Below are 20,266 nucleotides of genomic sequence, written 5' to 3' on the forward strand. Positions count from 1 at the left end.
TGGTATGTGGCAGCAGCTGCAGTTAGTGTCTTGTTGCCAAGTGAGAGACTCATGTTGAGAGAGAAGAAGGTTTAAGCGATTAGGCCTGAAGGCGCTCTCCATTACCCGGGGTGCAGGGCGACCTGGAAGGAAACCCACTGCTCCCTGCAACAGACCTCCTCCTTGCTGAGAGAAGCCAAGCGGCCATGGAGCATGAAGTCTGCGTGCAGGAGGAATGGGATGCGGGAGGAGGCAAAAGGAGCAGCTTCCTGACCTCTGTGTGAATCAGGAGGTACCCCTGCAAAGGCCAGTGATCTGCTCAGTCTCAGGACTTAGCCTGCTTGTGGGAAGCACTATCTTTAGAGCTGGGTGAGTGGGGAAGATGGATCCAAAGTCTGGAAGGGTCCCAGGGAGACAGAGACCAGCAGGGAGATAGAAGGGACTTGCATTAAGCCAGGTCTCAGCTTGTCCTGTTCCTGAAGAGGGAGAGACAGGGGCCGATTGCTATAGAATTAAGTAACAGATGGATGGAAGGAGAGGGGAGCAGGCAGACTAAGGACTTTGGGTAGAACATCTGCTCCCAGCAAACAGCATCGACTTCACACTGTTAGCAAGAGGAGGCTATGGTGGAAGGGCGAGCGTAGAAGTGGGTTTGCTGCCATGTTCTGTTCGCTACCTTGTGGGGCCCACTGGGATATACCCCCTGGTTAAGGAGCTCAGCGTTAGCCAAACTCCGCTCCCGTTGCAATCAATGGGAGTTTTATCACTGAGTTCGATGGGAGCGGAGGTCGGGCAGCACTTTTGAAAATCCCACTCTCAAAGGAGACAGGACGGCAGCACAAGGACTTTACAACGAAAAGCCTTTTTGTTTCACGAGCCGAACTGCCAGATCGTGCGTCGATTTCACAGTCCAGCCCGAACTCCCCAAGTTTGCTCCCCAGCTTACAGAGTTGGACGGAGGAGCCCATGCAATAAATTGATCTGATCAGTTGAGTCCGTTCACCCCCTCATTTGCAAGTTGCTTATCAACAGCCCAACAGAACAAGTTTCAGCCTAGGAGTTGTCAGCAAACTGCTCTTTACCGGTCCTGGCGTACAACCATCTCCCTCGGTCACAAGGTATTTTAACTGCTTCCTCCTTGGGCGAGTGAAACACTTTAAACACGACAACAGCACCAACTCCTAACAAGACTGCGGCCATCCATACCATGCCAGCTCCCTAGGATGCCAACAAGCTTGACAGTGTCTCGGGAATGCTCAGCTCTGGTAGTTTTTCCTACTGGTTTCTGCACCACCAGGCCTGGCCACTGAGTGACCTGAGTGAAAAGTACAGCGAATGGAGCATTACGCTCGGATGTCCTCAGATGGACCCTTGAGCAAGAGACAGAGTGGTATTACCCTGTTGGCTTTGGGGCCATCCTCGTACAGCAAGATACTGTGCCAGGCGCCACCCACATGGTTACCTATGGCACCAGAGCCTTGGCAGCTAGAGCACAATGGGCACACACAGACAGGAGGGTGCTTGCTCCTGTCCGGTGCTATGAACCTTTCTTCCTCTGCTTTTACATCGCATTCTTCACCCCAAACTCAGACCAGGAGCCTCCTGAGTCTGCATTTGACCCCCTACCATCTAAGCTACACGTGCACATCAAACCATCTCTCTCTGCACCTCAATCAAAGATGCGACACAATAGAACGGCGACCGCCGTGGCAAAGTTAAAAGGAAGCCGGCCCCCAATCAGAAACATGGAGCATCCTCCTGTGACATTAGAGCTTCCAAGTCTGGCTGAGGACATGAGAGAAGAGGCCACTTTACACAAATGTCCTTACCCGACAGCGTCAGTTCAGTGGAGACTACACCCAGCCACACTCTGTCCAGTTTAGGACAGATGTTCTCATGGCACCTTCAAACCCAGAATCCGCCTGGGATATCTACTCTCCTGCTGCTTCTCCTTGCCCACACAGGTCCATCTATTGCCCCGCCTCTCGTTGGGAGACGATATGATGGACTTTGCTATGGCCACCACACCAAGGAGTGAGAACTAACACCAACCTGTACCTGCCCACGAAGATCTATTTCGCCTTGAGCCTAGCTCGCCCATGGGAAGACCTGCAAGTGTCCCTTACAATATCTCATCCCTGCTCCTGTCTCAAGCCAAGCGAGAGCCCAGGATGCAAGGACGCTCGCCGGCCCTTCCTTTACCTTGTTGTCGTTGGCCTCTGTACTGGCTTTGTTCATGCTGAGTTTCAGGATCGTCCTGTGGTCAAGAGGCCACTGCTTCCCTCCGTTGGCGGGGGCCACCTGCGATTGGTCATCGGTAACGACTTCAACTTGAACCCCGGCCGTGTGCTTCACGCTGAACGACACAGCACCTGCGGGAGCCGCTCTGCAACAGAGAAGGGGAAGGGGATCAGTCAGAGAGAATCGGTGGAGAGAAGAATTGGAGATGCCTCACTGCCCCCTACCCGGCAGGGCTGACCCCGACCTTTGGAAAAGGTGGCTCAGTGATCACTGCACACATGCATCCTGGCAGCATTTTCAAACACAGCGCCCTGATTTTCAGAGAGGCAGAGCACCCACAGCGCCCATCAGCAGAGGTGGGAGGTGCCTACAGCCAAGCACTTAAATCCATACCAAGGCACCTACAGAAATGGCACCTGAAGAGGTGCTGAGCACTCCTGAGCTTACATTAAAGTCAATAGATAAGCAGTTGCTTCTCACCACCAAAGATCAGACCACTCAAGCGCAAAAACATGGATTGAGCTGCCCGGTTTTAGGCATCCGAGTTTGAAAATACTGACCAGCCCACGTATCAAGATCCACGCCTGGCCACGCCAGCATGGTGCCTCCCTTCACTTTCCTTGCTGCACACAGATCTGGCTAAGCAGGAGGTCTTTCTTTGGAGTTAAAATGAACCCTCCACTCTTGCTGCCCCCCCGATAAGAAAAGATCAGACCTTCCATTGTGTGCGTGATGGGAGCAGCCTACCCCAACGGCTGGAGCAAGGGGCTAGGAGCCAGGAGCCCTGGCTCCTATTCCTCACTCTGCCATGTGATCTTGAAGAAGTCACTTCAACTCTTGGGGCCAGATTTTTTAAAAGGTATCTGTGTACCTAAATCCCACTGATTTCAAAGAGTATTAGGCACCTAAGTACCATTAAAATCTGGCCCTCTGTGCCTCAGTTTCCCCATCTGTACAATGAAGAGAGTCATTTTTCCCCACCTTTGCAAGAGCTCTCAGATCCCTGGCTAAAACTAGGGATTTCATAGACAGGAACTAGCTGTAAGAGCTCTTAGAAAACACTAACCAACCTGATCCTTAATATCCAGGCCTTTTAATGCTATGCACGTGAACTGGATCACGGCCCCTCCTCCAGCCAGGCCCAGTTATAATGCCAGCTGTCTTTTTGGAACAACTCGTAGACATTTTGTATGTACTAGAGAAGGCAAAGATTACATGAATTGCTGGAGACCCCCAAAAGACCCTTAGGACGGGGGAAGGCTAAAGAGAGACCCAACCAATCTCTCACAATTAGAGACTTCTGTCTAGAAAAGGATTAACACTGGAATGCCAGCTAGCTGTAAGTGATTGCAAGTTTTAATATTATAGGACAGCTTACAGACCCCAGTCATTGTGCCAGGTGCTGTACAAACACTTATGAGACAGTCCCTGTCCTGAAGGACTTACAATCTAAACAGACAAAAGAGAGGGTGGGAAAAAAGCTCACAACATAAGAACGGCTGTACTGGGTCAGACCAAAGGTCCATCCAGCCCAGTATCCTGTCTGCCGACAGTGGCCAATGCCAGGTGCCCCAGAGAGAGTGAACCCAACAGGCAATGATCAAGTGATCTCTCTCCTGCTGTCCATCCCCACCCTCTGACAAACAGAGGCTAGGGACACCCTTCCTTACCCATCCTGGCTAAGAGCCATTAATGGACTTAACCTCCATGAATTTATCTAGTTCTCTTTTAAACCCTGTTATTAGTCCTAGCCTTCACAACCTCCTCAGGCAAGGAGTTCCACAAGTTGACCGTGCGCGGTGTGAAGAAGAACTTAGAGCAGAGTGATCAGAGCGATGGTTGACAAACATGTTTATTTCACATTTTTTCACTCCTTCAAGCAATTGACAAAAATTAACCAATCAACCCAACCCCCATTTCCCCCAAAACTCCCAAACCACAACAAAACTGAAGTCCGGAGAACATTCCCTCCAGTTATAGGACCCAGTCAATCCCTTTTTAACTTCTCTGATCACAATGAAAAGATCACAAATCTAGTCCATAAGCCGAAATGGGCATCTCAGGCGCCAGTTAAAATTGCTAAGTGACAGTCATGTCCTGACCGACCCATCACTTAAAAACGCAAGCGGTTTAAACCCTGTGGAATGAAACACTGAGGAAACACACAGCTTTTCCACTGCACCCACAGAAACACACACATTGGGGGAGATTTTGAGTTCGGGGGATTTAGCCACGCGACTCCCACTCACTTTAATTTTCCAGGAGATCGAGGAATGTGATCATTCCCCTCTATTCAGCACTGGTGAGGCCTCATTTGGAGTACTGTGTCCAGTTTTGGGCCCCACACTACAAGAAGGATGTGGATAAATTGGAGAGAGTCCAGCGGAGGGCAACAAAAATGATTAGGGGGCTGGAGCACATGACTTATGAGGAGAGGCTGAGGGAACTGGGATTGTTTAGTCTGCAGAAGAGAAGAATGAGGGGGGATTTGATAGCTGCTTTCAACTACCTGAAAGGGGGTTCCAACGAGGATGGATCTAGACTGTTCTCAATGGTAGAAGATGACAGAACAAGGAGTAATGGTCTCAAGTTGCAGAGGGGGAGGTTTAGGTTGGACATTAGGAAAAACTTTTTCACTAGTAGGGTGGTGAAGCACTGGAATGGGTTACCTAGGGAGGTGGTGGAATCTCCTTCCTTAGAGGTTTTTAAGGTCAGGCTTGACAAAGCCCTGGCTGGGATGATTTAGTTGGGTTTGGTCCTGCTTTGAGCAGGGGGTTGGACTAGATACCTCCTGAGGTCCCTTCCAACCCTGAGATTCTATGATTCTATGATCCAGCCCTGCCCCTCCCTGGAGTGCTGCTTTACCGTGTTATATCCGAATTCGTGTTATATCAGGTCGCGTTATATTGAGGTAGAGGTGTAGCAGTGAAGACAGCTTTGTACTCCAGTGAGCAGCTCGAGTTCAAGCCAGCCAGGCAGCCTTGGGTTGAACTCGACTTGCCAGCCCACATTAAAACCCAAGTTGCCAAGTCTTCACTGCTATTTCAGCCTGGGTTAGGAATGTGCCGTTTCTGGGTTTTTGCAGCATAGACTTTAGGGTCAGCCTGAATACGCCCGACGATGCCTCAGAAAGGGCCTCGCTGCCAACATTCCTCACTGTCTTGTTTAACAGTTTGCTGCTCCCAAGAGGGCTCCGGCGCTTGCTAGGATCCGAGTGGCAAGTGAACGTTAACGGGCTGCGGATGAAACCGGAGCTAATTCCCTGAAAAATCCCAAAGGAGGTTCAGCGCATTCACCCATTTCTATGTACAAAGAATTCTGTGGCTCCCCCATGCTAATGTGAATACAACAGTACAGCTGGAACAAGCCCCAGCCCTGTGAAAGTCACATATTTTAAGGAGGGTGGGGGGCTCAGAGCAGGAAATCTTTCCAGGAACCCATTTGCTGTAGTGCTCTTCCCGGCCAGAGTCTGCTGGCACCTGTCTGCAGTGTGAGCGAACAGGATCCAGGCTGTCCTCACTCCCCGCCCCCCCCGGGATCTTTGGCTTTGCAGCCACCTGTGGGTGAAATTAAAGGGAAAACGCATATACCAAAGGAAGGAACCAGCTGAGGTTGCAGCCCGGGAGCTGGTCTGACTCCGGAGCGAAGCGAAGTTCTCTTTACTCGGGAGCCGGCCCCATGGGCAAGATCACTGACCACGCAGGCTTCACTGTGTGTTTCCAGGGCCCATCCTGCGCCCTTTGATAGCAATGAGAACGTGGCCGTTCATTGTGGTGGGAGTCGTTTTGGACTCGGAGCAGGTCTGGGGTGGTCCGTGGGTACATGCTGACACATTTGGGGAGGCCACCTCTCAATGTCAAGACTTCGCTGCTGTTTTCAACACAGCGTGCGGCTGGCCTGCCTCTGGGACATAGCGGGAGTAGGGGGCGCTGTGTCTGGCGCCGGCCGTCCCTCCCCACGGGACTCTGGAAGTAGCGAGGGGCCAGCTGAATTAGTGACTGGCAATATTCTGTTGATGTCCCCCTGCCGTATCGCTCATTCTCCACCAATGCAATCCCTGCCCTTGTCCTTACAGGAGATCGACTCCTGGATGAAGAGCAGCTGGTGTGAACTCAGCTTTGGCAAGGCTGAAGTGATGCTGATTAGGAAATGCTCGGAGAACTAGTCAGGTCATTGTCCTGCCCTTCTACTGAGGGCATCAGCCCCCTGTTTAAGAGGCAGTGTGGCCTAATGGCAAGAGTACTAGATTCAGGCAACCTGGATTTTATTTCCAGCTCTGCCACTGACCTGCTGAGTGATCTTGGGCAAGTCCCTTTCTCACCCCGAGCCTCAGTTTTCCCACCTGTAAAATGGGGATAATGAAACTGACCTCCTTTGTAAAGCGCTGTGAGATCAGCTGATGGAAATCACTAGATAAGGATGTGTGCATTATTATAAGCCTCGGGAACCTACTCAATTCAGCATTTAGTCTGGATAGCAAGGAAATGCCCCCTTCCGCCTCTGTGTTTGCTAGGAAACTTCAACGCTTCCTGCCTGACAAGGATCAGCCCAGTGCGACCCATATGTTCCTTGCCGCCAAGGTGGAGAACTGTAACTCGCTGTATCTGGGGGTGAAGGGGCCAGCAACATGGTGGTCCCAGCACATGCAGAAAGCAGCAGCCCGCTCCTCAGGGAGATTCAAAACTCATCGCCCCTCTGCTTCAGTCCCTCCACTGGCTGCCTGTCGGCTTCCATTGCCAGGGCAGGGCCCATGTCCTGATCTTGGAGACCAGCAGAGGGTAGGCGCTGAGCTCCCAGCGGCGGTCGCATCTCAGCCTGCGTTCCACCAAGACCTCCGCACTCCTCTGGACAAAGCAAGCTCACAAAGCCCAGGACTAAACGGGAGCCCTGGATGCCAACTGTTCTCTGTCACGGGGCACAGCTGGGTGCGAAACAAGCTCCAGAAGGCGTCAGACCATCCCAAGCTGAGCCCCCTCCGCTGGGGAACAGAGAAAACGCGTGATGGCCACCAGGGACCTCATCAAGCAAATCTAAACTTACGGGGATGCCATGCTGACAGGCACTATACTTTACATGGCAGGGGTCTGATCCTGCAGGAGGTCCTTGCTGTTTCAGCTGGGGCCCAATCTTGTGAGACGCCTCCTCGGTCCCTGACTCCACTGGGAGAGCAGATCTCAGCCCCCTGCACCTTCAGGCATGTAATGAGTGGGGTCATGTGTCAAGCAGCTGGCTCAGAACTGCCCAGTGCCACTCCGCTCCCTGCTCCCCCACACCTCACGCGACCAGGCCTGTGAGACGCCCAGCCTGAGCTGCAAAATGCTCTGTGTGTCAATATTGTGGGTGGGTTTATAGCAGCAGACATGTCAACCCAGCTTATGCTGGTGAATTCTGACACGTAGGGACTCTTCACATGCCCAGCATAGCTGCCTCATCCTCGCTACTGCTAAAATAACCCAAGGGCAACACTCTAAGAGCTGGGCGATGCCAGCGGAGACAGATTCAATTTCCTTTCAGCCTAATAAACACAGGATCCAACGGAGCATATTCGCCTTGGGCTAGAGGGGAGCCATCTTCTCTCGGCAGGAGACGTATCAGAACATCAGAGGGTTTGCTGGACAGGGGTGCCACAATAAATGGAAAAATAGCCGACCCTTCCTTACAAATAGCTTCATGTTTATTTTTCCTGCGAGTCTGACTTAAGCCCAGGTGGCTAGCGAGCCTCCGTACTTGAGAACAACATTGTAAACTCGGGTCTGTGCAACCTGGGCTTCCAGCCTCGTTTCCAACCCTGCACTTGAGCATCTGCTCTGTACCGTAGGCTTGGGCTTACAGTCGCTGGATCTGGGTCTCCCAGCCGTGCTAATGCGTCCACACTGCACCACGCAGACCCTCAGTCCCAGGTCTGCAGTTTGAGCAGTGTCCACACTGACCCACTCTCCTTGCAGGGTCTGCAGCCCTGGGTCCTCAACCTTTTACAGCCAAACCCCTTTGTCTCTTAGTCACTGGAAAGCCCTGTTTTCACCAGTCTATGCAAAGCACCTCTTGGGGTGGAATTTCTCTGGAGCGGTTTACAATCCTGGGGCAATCCTCCCTCTCCTCTCCCCCACACCGTTTTAGCTCCTGGGGGAGCTGTGGGACCCCTCCCCCACACAGGACCGTCAAGAGTGGGTTGGGGCCCCGGTGAAAAAAATTTTTTCGGGCCCCCCAGCAAGGGCAGACCAGCTAAACAGGGCTGACGAAGCCAGGGTAGCCAGGCCCCGGGCCCCCTTCCAGACCCCAGTAATTTGTACCAGCTTCCCCCTTGCCGGCCCTTTCCCCACCGAGCAGAACATAATCACACATAAACGGCTCATTAAAGTCACACAAGGATGGGGGACAGGGCCCATGCAAAGGTGTTTCATGCCCTAGGCGAAACTTCCACCTTGCGCCCCTCACCCGTGGCAGCTCCCCCCTCCACCCTGAGACGCCCCCCCACCTCAGCTCACCCCTGCTCTGCCTCCTCCCCGAGCACGCCCACTTCTCCCACCTCCCAGGCTTGCGGTGCCAATCAGCTTAGGCGCCGCAAGCCTGGGAGGTGGGAGAAGTGAAGTGGCCACGGTGTGCTCGGGGAGGAGGCGAGCAGGGGTGATCTGGGGCGGGGTGATCCCGTGAGTGCCCCCTCCCTTACTGGCTGCAGGCGGCCCTCCCCGTGCTCCCCTGCCCCAGCTCCCTCCACCTAAATGCTGGTGGCGACCGGGGCGGCTGAAGATCCGGCCGCCGCGGTCACTGCTGAAGAAAATGGTGCCCCCCAAATCCTAGTGCCCTAGGCGACTGCCTAGGTCACCTAGATGGTAGCACCGGCCCTGGTGGGGGAGCAGCACGTGTCACACCAGCTTCCAGGTGGAAACTCTGGCAGGTTTTAAAGTATTTCACATCTTCGCCTGGGGCCACTTCGCCTGGAGTGAGCGTGTGAAGGTTTGTCTACACCACAAAGAAAAACCCGCAGCACCGAGTCTCAGGGCGCGGGACAATTGACTGTGGAGCTGAAGAAGAGCAGTGTAGACGCTCCCGCTCAGGCTGGAGCCCGGGCGCCGAAACCCGGCCAGCAGGGAGAGTCACAGGGTGTGTCTAGACTCCACGGCGGTTAAAAACCAGCAGCTGGCCGGGGACAGCTTACTCCAGCTAGGGGCTGTTTAGTTGCAGTGTAGACGTCTGGGCTCCGGCGGCAGCTGAGGTCCGTGACCCTCCCACATTGCAGGCCAAGCCCGGAAATCTACGCTGCAGTAAAAGAGCCCCACAGCTTCAGCCCCGTGAGCCTGAGTCAGCAGGCATGGGCCAGCCGCGGGTTTTTAAACTTACCCTGGGCTGTTGCTTTAGACAGTTCTAGTTCCTTTGTCCGTTGGCCATCTTGAACCAGCTCAAACCCGTCTACACTATTTCCCCAAGGGCCAACACTTCAAAAAGACTGTCCCAAGACAAGGCGGGTGAGGTAATAGCGGCTATTGGCCCAAAAGAAATAAGGTTGGAGCTTACACAGAGCTCTTCTTCAGGTCTGGGAAACTGAGGCCACGTCTACGCTACCAGTTGTCAGCAAAACTGACGTCGGTCAGGGGTGTGACTATTGCACCTCCCTCAGCGACATAAGTTACGCTGGCATAAGTACGTGGCAGTGTGGCTGAGGTGTTTCTACAAGATGCTACCTGCCCTGCTCAGTGGGACCTGGAATCTGTTAGAATGAGATGTGTCAGAGCTACAAAATTCACTAAAGAACATGCAAACTCTGAACGCCCGCTCCATAGCGCACGGGGGGCTAGATCGGCCCCTCGGAGAAATAAGGGCCAGCTGCAAAATTTAGATCAAGATCTTGGTTCAGACTGCAAACCCCTCCCGGGTGTTAGGAGTGCAGGCTCTGGGGTTGGGTCAAGCTTGTTACAAAGACACAGGGCAGCTAGGATACCTGGATATGGGTTTTGAATTCGTGTGTGTGTGTGTTTGAATCAGGGCTTTTGGTTTCATCTCTACTAGAATAAGTCTTGTTTGCTGACTGCACTGTGGCTCCCCATCCCCTTAGCACAGGGGTGGGCAAACTTTTTGGCCCGAGGGCCACATCAGGGTTCCAAAACTGTGTGGAGGGTGACGTGGGGAAGGCTGTGCCTCCCCGAACAGCCTGCCTCCCCCCCCCCCCCATCTGCCCTCTGACTGCCCCACTCAGAACCCCTGACCCATCCAACCCTCCCTGCTCCTTGTCCCTTCACCACCACCCCGGGACAACACCCCCTATCCAACCCCCCTGCTCCCTGTCCTGACTGCCCTGACCCCTATCCGCCCCCGACCCAGAACCTCCCGCCCCATTCAACTGCCCCCTGACTACCCTGACCCCTATCCACCACTCCCCAGAACCTGCACCCCATTCAACTGCCCCCTGCTCCCTGTCCCAACTGCCCCCAGGACCCTCTGCCCCTTATTAACCCCCCTCCCACTCACCCACCACCCACCAGAGCACTGGCGGCATGGTGAGCTGAGGCGGCGGGGACAGCAGGGGAGGGGCCGGGGGCTAGCCTCCCAGGCCGGGAGCTCAAGGGCCGGGCAGGATAGTCCCACAGGCCAGATGTGGCCCACGGGCCATAGTTTGCCCACCTCTGCCTTAGCAAGTGAATGGACCAGATTTCATAATACCAAAGAGCTGATTGCTTTGGCAGTTATGGGCTCTTTCCAAAAAACGAGCTGGAGACATTAATGCAGAGCCGGTTATGTTCAGAAAGCCAAGCTGGGGGACGTGCTGATGAGCCAGGCCACCCATTGCTGCAGGAGAGCACGAAGCCTGACCTCAGCTGTCCCGGGTCGTGTTGTGACCCCTCGCCTGCTGCGGGTCACTGCGAAATAATCCTATAACCAGCCCATGGTGGTGCAACAAGTAACCAGAAACTCCGTTACCAAAGCAACTAATCCTGCGGCTCATGTCTAGTAACTGGAGCTTCTCTGCTTTCAGACACATTCGGCCTTGTGCATTGCAGCAGAGTGAAGGGCGATGCTACCTTGTCTCCCCAGTGACCCGGATCCTCCCCTCCTCCACCCCCTTGTGAGACCTTACAACAGAGCAGCCAGGAAAGAGGCAGCACCATAAAGCCCAAGCTGATGCCCTGCACATCTCTAGGAGGCCTGGGTGATAGGCAAGAGCTGTGGCGAGGCATCTTGACACCATTTCTTTGGAGTCATGATGCCCTATAAGGAGCATTTTGTGGTTCGTCCAGGAGAGGGGCAGGGGATTGTTGGTTCATGGAGTTGTCCATCAGTCCTCAGCACGTCCTTCTGACCTTCTCAGCAAGATCTGCTGTTGGAAAGGTCTCCGCTTGGGACCGTCCCTTTGAGGGCATCTCTTTTCCATTTGCAATTTACTGGGGAAATTCAGTCAGTCTTGGTAAGAGAGACCAACCAGGCCAGGTGCAGATTTCTAGATCCTCTGGCCGAGTCGGAGGCCAGCTGAGCTCAGCACAACAGGAAGGGCAGGTGCTCACAAAGGTGGAACTGCAGAGGGAAGGGCTCTTTAGCAGCTTAGGCCTCGTTCACCATGGGATTTTGCCCCCATTCCAGCCATCAGTATAGGAATACTAGTGCTAACTCTTGTGCCAAGCAGGCCAAGTCACTATTAACACCAGTTTCTAGCAGAGTTTAGTGCCACGGGTGCAAATCGAAGCTTTCCATTTCTGCGCTTGGAGTTGATCCTAGTGTCCCGTCACCAAAGCCTAGAATCAAGGCAAGCAAGGACATGAAACTTGCTGGAAAACACTCCAAGGAAAAAATAGCATTTTAAGGGTTCCTCCCAACGTCAGTACACCTCTACCCCGATATAACGCAACCCGATATAACATGAATTCGGATATAATATGGCAAAGCAGCGCTCTGCGGGGGCGGGGGGGCTGCGCGCTCTGGTGGATCAAAGCAAGTTTGATATAACGCGGTTTCACCTATAATGTGGTAAGATTTTTTGGCTCCCGAGGACAGCGTTATATGGAGGTAGGGGTGTACCTTCTTCCCAATCCCCTCATTGCTTCCAACATCTGAATCTTCACGCCTGAGACCCTGGTCCTTGTAACAAGGAATCCAAGTCTCCACAAAAACCAATGTCATTTGCCCAAACTCCTATGTACCGAAAAACGCCACAGCACTAACTCTTCACCTACCCTTATTCGTCTTCCCCACCCCATCTTCCCTCTGCAATGGCCTTTTCACTACTTTGCTTGATTTTTTAAAAACCTATTAAAAAAACCAAAACCAAACACCCATCAAACAACTCCCATCCCCAAACAACCTAATATTATAAACTACTGGGCCGTCACCTGGTGCCTGAGCTGTATCAAACAGCTAGCACAGGTGAGTGATCCTTAATGCCCTTGAAATTCACATGCCAATGCAGGCCTGTGCACTGAAAGGCAGCTTACTGTGATTTGACAGTTACAGAAGCCCTGGGGCAGGGCTTTCTTGAGCAGCGTGAAAACTTGGAGAGGCAGCTCCAGCTGCTAAATTCTGGCTTATAAATACCAGGTCAGCAGCAGTGCCAATTCCTCAACAAATGAGTTTTCTTTATGTTAATAGAGTCGCTGGAGGCCAGAATCCCTCCGCAATGCTCACCAGGAAAGCCCTCTCGCTGGCTCTCCAAAGGACAGGCGGAGACTCGGGACACGCGGGTCATGGCCTCCAGGAAGGTTGTGTATGGAAGTTCCAGGTGAATTGGCTACAGGGCCTTCAGCAAGCACAGAGAAGCATGATGCCTTTCAGAAACGTTCAGAGCAGAGACTGTTCTGCCCACCCACTGGCCCCTCTGCAGGTTTTAAGAACTTGTCTGTTCCTTAATCTAGTCCCATCAAACTCTGTAGAGAAACCCCATCTGCCTGGCCTCCTATCCACCTGTTGTTTCTTGTCCACCACGTACATCGCCTGCTCTTTCAGGCAAAGACCATTTTTCTGTTGTACAGCTCCTAGCACAATGGTCTTTGGCGATATACATAAATCATATTTACAGTCAGGGATTTTAGGGGAAAATCCCCAGCCCAGGCTATCACTAAAGAGAGCTGTAGTGTCAACAAAGCTTTTGTTTTTTCTCTTTTTAAGCCACATCATCAATTACCTGCCTGGGCCGTGAAATGGACAAATACTACACCCCCCCCCCCTCAGCTTCACCCGACTGCTGATACCACGTGGAGGGGCAGAGAGAGATGCAAAAGAGAAGAGAGAAAAGGGAATGAGAAGAGCATCATTTTTAGACAGCTGCTCGTATTAATTGTTTCTTTGGGCTGCCAACCCCTCCCCTAGCCCGCTCAAATCCTATAATTCATAATGCGCATCTGACCATGTGTTTGTAATAACCCCAACAGACAAAAGTTCTATAGAAACGCCCTCCTCTGACAGATTATTTTCTCCCCACTGGCTCAGGACGTCCAATAGAGCAGAAATAGAGCGACAGCGATTCCATTGTGCCTTGTCGTGGGAAAAAAAAAAAGTCTCTTTGCAGCGTTGCCAAGAGCAGTGGTGCAAGTGGAGCCCTGCGAGCGGTTAGGCTCCCGCTGCACAGACTGCAGGGGGAGTGAAAACCCATCAGGCTGGATTCTGCTAAACACTGGGGTGACGCCCTTGATTTCCAAGGAGTGGCCATGAACTTGGAGCAGGCTGGGGCAGTTGTAAACGGCAGCAAAAAGTTTCGCTCATCAGCTTTCATGGGAGCCATGGTGTGAAAAGTGTTTAGAAAACAGGGCCCAGCCTTCTGGAGCGGATGAGAAAACATCCGCTAACATTCCACTTTCCCTATGGATGCTCAACCTCCACTCCACCCCTTCGCCCAAGGCTCCACCCCTGCCCCACCTCTTCCACCCCCATTCTGCCCCCCTCCCTGAGCATGCCCTGCCCTCACTCCTCCCACCCCAGAGCCTCCTGCTTGCTGCTAAAAACTCGATCCGAGGCAGACAGAAGGTGCTGATTGGAGGGGTCACCGGTGGGTGCGAGGGCTGGGGGAGGAGCTGATTGGCAGGGCTGCTGGTAGATGCTGAGGACCCACTATTTTTTACCCAGCCCCGGAGCACCCACAGAGTCGGTGCCTATGATCTGGACAATAAAGGACTGCTATTACTTTTTTTTTTTTTTTTAATTCTCAGCAGCGTAGTGATGACTAAATTCAAACCAACCCCTTAACATCCTCTAAGTATCAAGGATCCCAAGCACATTCTTAAAAAGCCTGGTACATACACACACACAGCTCCCGCCAACTTCACTCGACGGGGTAGCGTGGTCTAGTGGACAGGGACTTGGGAGACCTGGGTTCATATCCCAGCTCAGCCTTAGGCTTCCTGTGTGACACTGGGCAAGTCACGCAGTCTCACCTGATATCTCACAGGGTGTTCCAAAGGGGGGGGGGGGGAGGGAAATCCATTAATCATTAGGATGCACTTGGGTACTATGGTGATGGGGGACCAGCTGGGTAGGGAGAATCTTAGAACTGTAGGGCTGGAAGGGACCTTGAGAAGCCATCTCCTATGCTGAGGCAGGACCACGTATATCTTCAGAATGTATGTCAAGTGTAAGAGGCCCCATACCATAAAAAATAAATAAATTATATATTCAATGTCCTTTCTGTGACAATAATTAAACACGAAAGCTTTATGGTTGCATAGACACAAAGGCAAACTTGTAAAAATAGAATAATCATCTAACTAAAACATCTTGCAAGATGCCTGTTTGCATTATAAAATAGTTTCAAATTAACATTTTCGTCTCCGATTTCTTAATTAGTAGATATGAAAACTTTATATCTACAGGAACACAGAAGCAGTTCCAGTTACACAGACCAGCTTACTTATTAGAAGCAACCTGCCGTATGTCTGTTTGCACATCACGTTAATTTTAAACGCATTTTCTTTCATGATTTTTGGAGAACAAAGTCACTGGTGATGTCCTCGAATGATGAGCTATGGAGTTCGTCACTTTCAATGCACAGAATGCTTAGGGCAGCTTGCTGCAGCAAAAGCTTTTTCTAGGCAGAGATCTCTCTTTGCATTCACTTCTCTATCCTCGGTCTCCCCCAGGACCACTAATTAATCTCAAGTAAACACCTTGGACACACAGAATGACAACAAGCTATATGCGCGAAAGAGAAAGAAAGAATTTTCCAGGAAAAAGACTGGTAATCTCCAGATAGGCACTGAGAAAGTCAGAAAACTAGCCTATATTCAAGCAAATATAATGAATATTGTAATAGCCTACAAATCATATATGCACAGTTTGAAATAACTTGCTCACCGAGTACTCAGAATATTTTGATACATCTTCCTTCACTTCTCTCAAAACACTCTATTTATCCTTTCATCAGCACTCTGATATTTACTGCGAAGGTTCCCGAAACTGACAGAGGGAAGCCAACACAAATTTATCCTCCTCAAGATCCACTCGACCCAAGTCCATAAGACAACCCCCTGCAAACTCAATCACGTGAAGCACGGCTAGCGCAGAAAGCGGCGTGTTTAGCAAGACACACAACTGTCCATATATACAGATCAGAAGAAGAACACACAAACACCTAAGAAAACGGAGAAAAACAGGAGCGAAGGCACTATACGACTGTGCGTCTGGACCTTAAACAAAAGATGGTGGCCTTCCGGCTATTACCAGCCAAGGGGGACTTTATATGTGATGTCACTCCTAGGATGAGTCCCATATGAGTATGAGCTTGCCAGGATTGCATCACAACACTGCCGTCTCCGACCTCACATTTTTCCTGGTTTTATCGGCAGTGAGATTTATTTATTGAAATAAGTTACGAAGGCACAGTCAGAATGTTACCAATAGCAGCTTGCCAACAAAACGCGGCCTTAGCAGAATTACTCATAGAAATACTAACTTTACAAGTGCCGTTATAGTTTCTTCCTCAGCCCTGACCTCCCACCTGTCAATAATGAACAATTAGTGACGGGTAAGGGTATTTGTGTAGGCAGATGTGTATATTTGTCATATTTGAACAAAAATGTCTATATCTAGAGAGAATCTCCCCCCACCCCGCCATATCTCCTTTGTTTATCAACCGATTTTGATAACCTTTGAAATGGAGTCAGATTTTTCTTTTTTAAAGGCCCCTCATATTGCAAGGCCCTAAACTGTAGCTTAGTTAGCTTATGCCTTAATCTAGCCCTGCCTGATAGGGGTTTGTCCAACCTGTTCTTGAAAACCTCCAAGGATGGCAATTCCACAACCTCTCTAAGTAACCTGTTCCAGTGCTTACATAGCCTTGAAGTTACAACGCTTTCCCTAATATCTAACCTAAATCTCTTGAGTTAGTGGACATGGAGAACAATAGATCACCGTCCTCTTTCGAACCGCCCTGCACATATTTGAAGACTGTTATCAGTCTTCTTCTCTTAAGACGACACGTGTTGAGTTTTTTCACCTTTCCTCATAGATCAGGTTTTCTAAACCTTTCATCATTCTCGTTGCTCCTCTCCAGACTCTCTCAAATTTGTCCACAGCTTTCCTAAAGAGTAGTGCCCAGAACTGGACACAGTTCTCTGGCTGAGGTCTCACCAGTGGAACAATTACCGCCTGTGTCTTACATACAACACTCCTGTTAATACATCCCTTTGTGCAACTGCATCGCATTGCTGGCTCAGATTCCATTTATGATCCACTCGAACCCCCACGTCCTTTTCAGTAGTATTCCTGCCTAGGCAGTAATTCCCCATTTTGTAGCTGTGCATTTCATTTTTTCTCTTCCAGTACAGTACTTCACACTGGTCTTTACTGAATTTCACCTTGTTGATCTCAGACCAATTCTACCATTTATCAAGGTCCCTTTGAATTTGGATCCTGTCCTCCAAAGTGCTTGCAACCCCTCTCAGTTCGGTGTCATCCATACATTTTTATAAGCATACTGAAAATATTGACCAGTACTAGAGCCAGGACAGACCTCTGCAGGACCCCGTTAGATATGTTCTCCCAGTTTGACAGCAAACCATTGACAACTCCTCCGAGTACAGTTTTTTAACCAGCTGTCCATCCACTTTATAGTAGTTTCATCTAGACTGCATTTCCCTGCTTTGCTTCTGAGAACGTCCCGTGGGACTGTGAGAGACAAGGTGGGGGAGGTAACATCTTTTATAGGATCAACTCCTGCTGGGCTGGAGAGAGTTATCTTGGAACCAACACGGCTACAACAACGCTGCACATGGGACTGAGCCAAAAGCCTTATTAAAATGGAGATAAATCATGTCTACTGCTTCCTCCCATTCCACTAGGCCAGTTTCCCCATCAGAAAAGGAAAAAGTCTGGCGTAATTTATTCTTGGCAAGTCCATGCTGGCTATTAGTTATCACCCTATTATCCTCTAGCTGCTTACAACATGACGTAGAGTGTTACTGTCGGACCACGTTTTTCCCCCTGATCATTTCAGGGCGCCATGGGTCCATTTCTGACGGAGAACATCGCATTTCCACTGTCCACGCAAAGGGTCTGCAAATCTAACCCATTCACAGACAGTGCCCAGCACGGCTGCTTTGCTTCATGCAAATATGTCTCTCTAAAGTCTTTAAAGCTCTGCTTCCCCAGGTTCACAGCGGCCTGGTTTTTAAAAGCCCAAGGGACTATTTGCCAGCACCATGGCAGAGGGCCAGGGAAAGTGCTGTTTGAAGGAGGAACGGAGCACCATCAGCCGTAAATAAGAGTTTACAATGATAACAATGGTTTATATTGGATTAAGAGAGCTCATAGCTGATGGCTGGCTGTTAAAAATATAGACAATATATCTCCTGGACCACAAAGGGACAGCTAAATGTTTATTCCCTTCCCAGCTTACCACCTGCTGACCAGCTGTTTTGCAGCATAGCTCTACCAGCTGCATGACATCTTCCTAGAAATAATATGTAACTCGTAAATAAAGTCATCAGAATTCCATAAGGATCACAGACGTGATGCATGGAGGACCATTCAGATCACTGAGCCTATCCATCTGTAAAGGCAGAGCACACTCCTCACACAGAGCCTGCATCAGATAGGACACAGGAGAACGGCCACACTGGGTCTGAGCAATGGTCCAGCCAGCCCAGTGTCCTGTCTTCCAACAGTGGCCAGTACCAGAAGCTTCAGAGGCAATGATCAGAACCTGGACACCCCAGCTCTGAATTTTGTGGCTTTGCCTCAATGCTGAAGAGCTGAACTAAAATCCCATATCGAACCACCCCCAATCACTGGGGTGTCAGTGACTGCTGGATTTGAATTTTGCAGCCATAATTACAAATTTGAGGCTGTCTGAGCACAGACCTTTAAAGCATCTACAAGTCTTTTTAGCCTGCTGCTGCACAGTGTGGTGTGTTGCCCGCAACCAGGGCAATGAAAGTGCTGGGCAGTCTGCCTGCAGCATACCCATTAGCAAATGAGGATTAATACTGGCCTCAGGGTAGCAGTGTGACCTAGTGGCCAGAACACTGGACTGGGCATCAGGAGACCTGGGTTCTATTTCCAGGTCTGTGTTTGGCTTTCTGTGTGACCTCCCTGGGCCTCAATTGCCTCATCTGTGAAATGGGGATAGTGATACTGAACTCCTTTAGCAAGTGTGTTGAGAGCCACTGATGAAGAGCACTAGATTAGAGCAAGGAGCTGCCACGAGGTGGCTGGTAATGAATACTTGAAGGGCTTTGAGATCCACGGACACGACACAAAGGCTGTCTCTAGATTAAGGAAATCCCCATCACTGCAAGTCACTACTGTGATGCACCCCTCTCGTAAAGACATGCTGCACTGGCACACAGAGGGGATTTATGCCAGTGCTGTTTGCTTTGGTGACTGGATTATGCTGCCCTGCTGCTGTATGCCCTTGCACAGTGCCGCGTGTTTATGTTAAGGACTTTGCCCTGGGATAATTGCATCAATCTGTTTGCACAGGTGCAAATTTCTTTAATGTTGCCAAGGTCAAAATCTTGTGTTTTCTCAAGCCACATTCAACCTAAGGAGCGGCTGGTGTCAGTGTCCTGGAAAGGGAAGCAGAGATTGCGTTTCCTGCAAACAGCTCCTTTTAGCAGTGGAGGACGGGCACAGCCAGCCAGCGACACCCATGGGAACAGAGTGCTCCACAGAGGGGTGGGGTGTGGGGAAATCCAGCTGGCATCTCCACCAAGGTTCACGGTGTTGTGATCCTTGGATGCCTTGCTACTTACATTATACAAGAACGAACGCCACAGCCACCACCCCGTTGACATAGCTCTCACCCCCCCAGGCACCTCCGAAGGCCACTAAGATACAAGTGAAGAGACTTGATTTTTTCTTTTTTTTAAAGTTGCATCTTACACCACTGGAAGTCCCAGGGACGTGGCAAGGTTGGGTCAGGCCTGCTCTGGAGCTGGCAAACCACTCCACCACCTCCTGCCCCAGCACATGCAGCAACAACATCAGAAGTGAAGGAATCCAGGGCTCAGGACTGAATCTGACTCTGGCACCAGCTGCTCCTGGGGCCATGACTGACTGACACCCACATCTCCCCCGCCCCCCCCCCCGTCACATGCTGGATTGCGATCCCCCAGGCACTGCTTAAGTAGCATTTAAGTGACCACACATTAAATAGGAGCTTGCTAGGGGAGGGGAGATGGGTGCAAAGGGGCGGGGTGGGGAACCCGTAACAGGGCAGGTGAGCTGCAGGAAGGAGGATGGGGCATTACAGCTACAAAGGAGAAATAAATTCCTTGTTGCGGGGAATGGGGGAGCAGCGAGCACTGGCTGAGTTCAGGAGGTGAAAGGTGCCTGGGTGCAGATGGAGCAGTGAGTGGGTGGAGCAGGGAGAGGTGCCAAGGGAAGGCTGCAGGGGCAGTGTGTTGGTGGGTGCAGTAAGGGAAGGGTGCTTCAGTGTAAGGGGTGGGGGGGGTAGGTACAGCAGAAGAAGGGTGCCTGGGTGCCCCGGGGCACAGTGAGTGTCTGCAACAGGGGAAAGGTGCCTGGGGGTGCAGTGTGTGTGGGGGGGGGTCACGTGGGGGTGTGTGGCAGGGGACGGGTCGTGCTTTGAGCAGGGGGTTGGACTAGATACCTCCTGAGGTCCCTTCCAACC

The 20,266-nt window shown here is 51.2% G+C and overlaps 1 protein-coding gene across 8 annotated transcripts in view; it reads right to left on the reverse strand.

Moving 5' to 3' along the window:
• Positions 1 to 20,266, reverse strand: part of LOC120387624 (protein-arginine deiminase type-2-like) — a 175,345-nt gene that overhangs the window by 59,421 nt on the left and 95,658 nt on the right. For 7 of the 8 annotated variants that reach the window (XM_039508549.1, XM_039508555.1, XM_039508556.1 and 4 more), the window contains one exon: positions 2,182 to 2,365. In XM_039508549.1, coding sequence (XP_039364483.1) covers positions 2,182 to 2,365 — 184 coding nt within the window. Of the gene's footprint in view, positions 1 to 2,181; positions 2,366 to 7,260; positions 7,314 to 20,266 lie in introns of those variants that run through there. The other variant, XM_039508550.1, reaches the window with a different exon arrangement.

Source organism: Mauremys reevesii, linkage group 21, assembly GCF_016161935.1.
Source record: "Mauremys reevesii isolate NIE-2019 linkage group 21, ASM1616193v1, whole genome shotgun sequence".
In the NCBI taxonomy this organism is placed as follows: domain Eukaryota; kingdom Metazoa; phylum Chordata; order Testudines; family Geoemydidae; genus Mauremys; species Mauremys reevesii.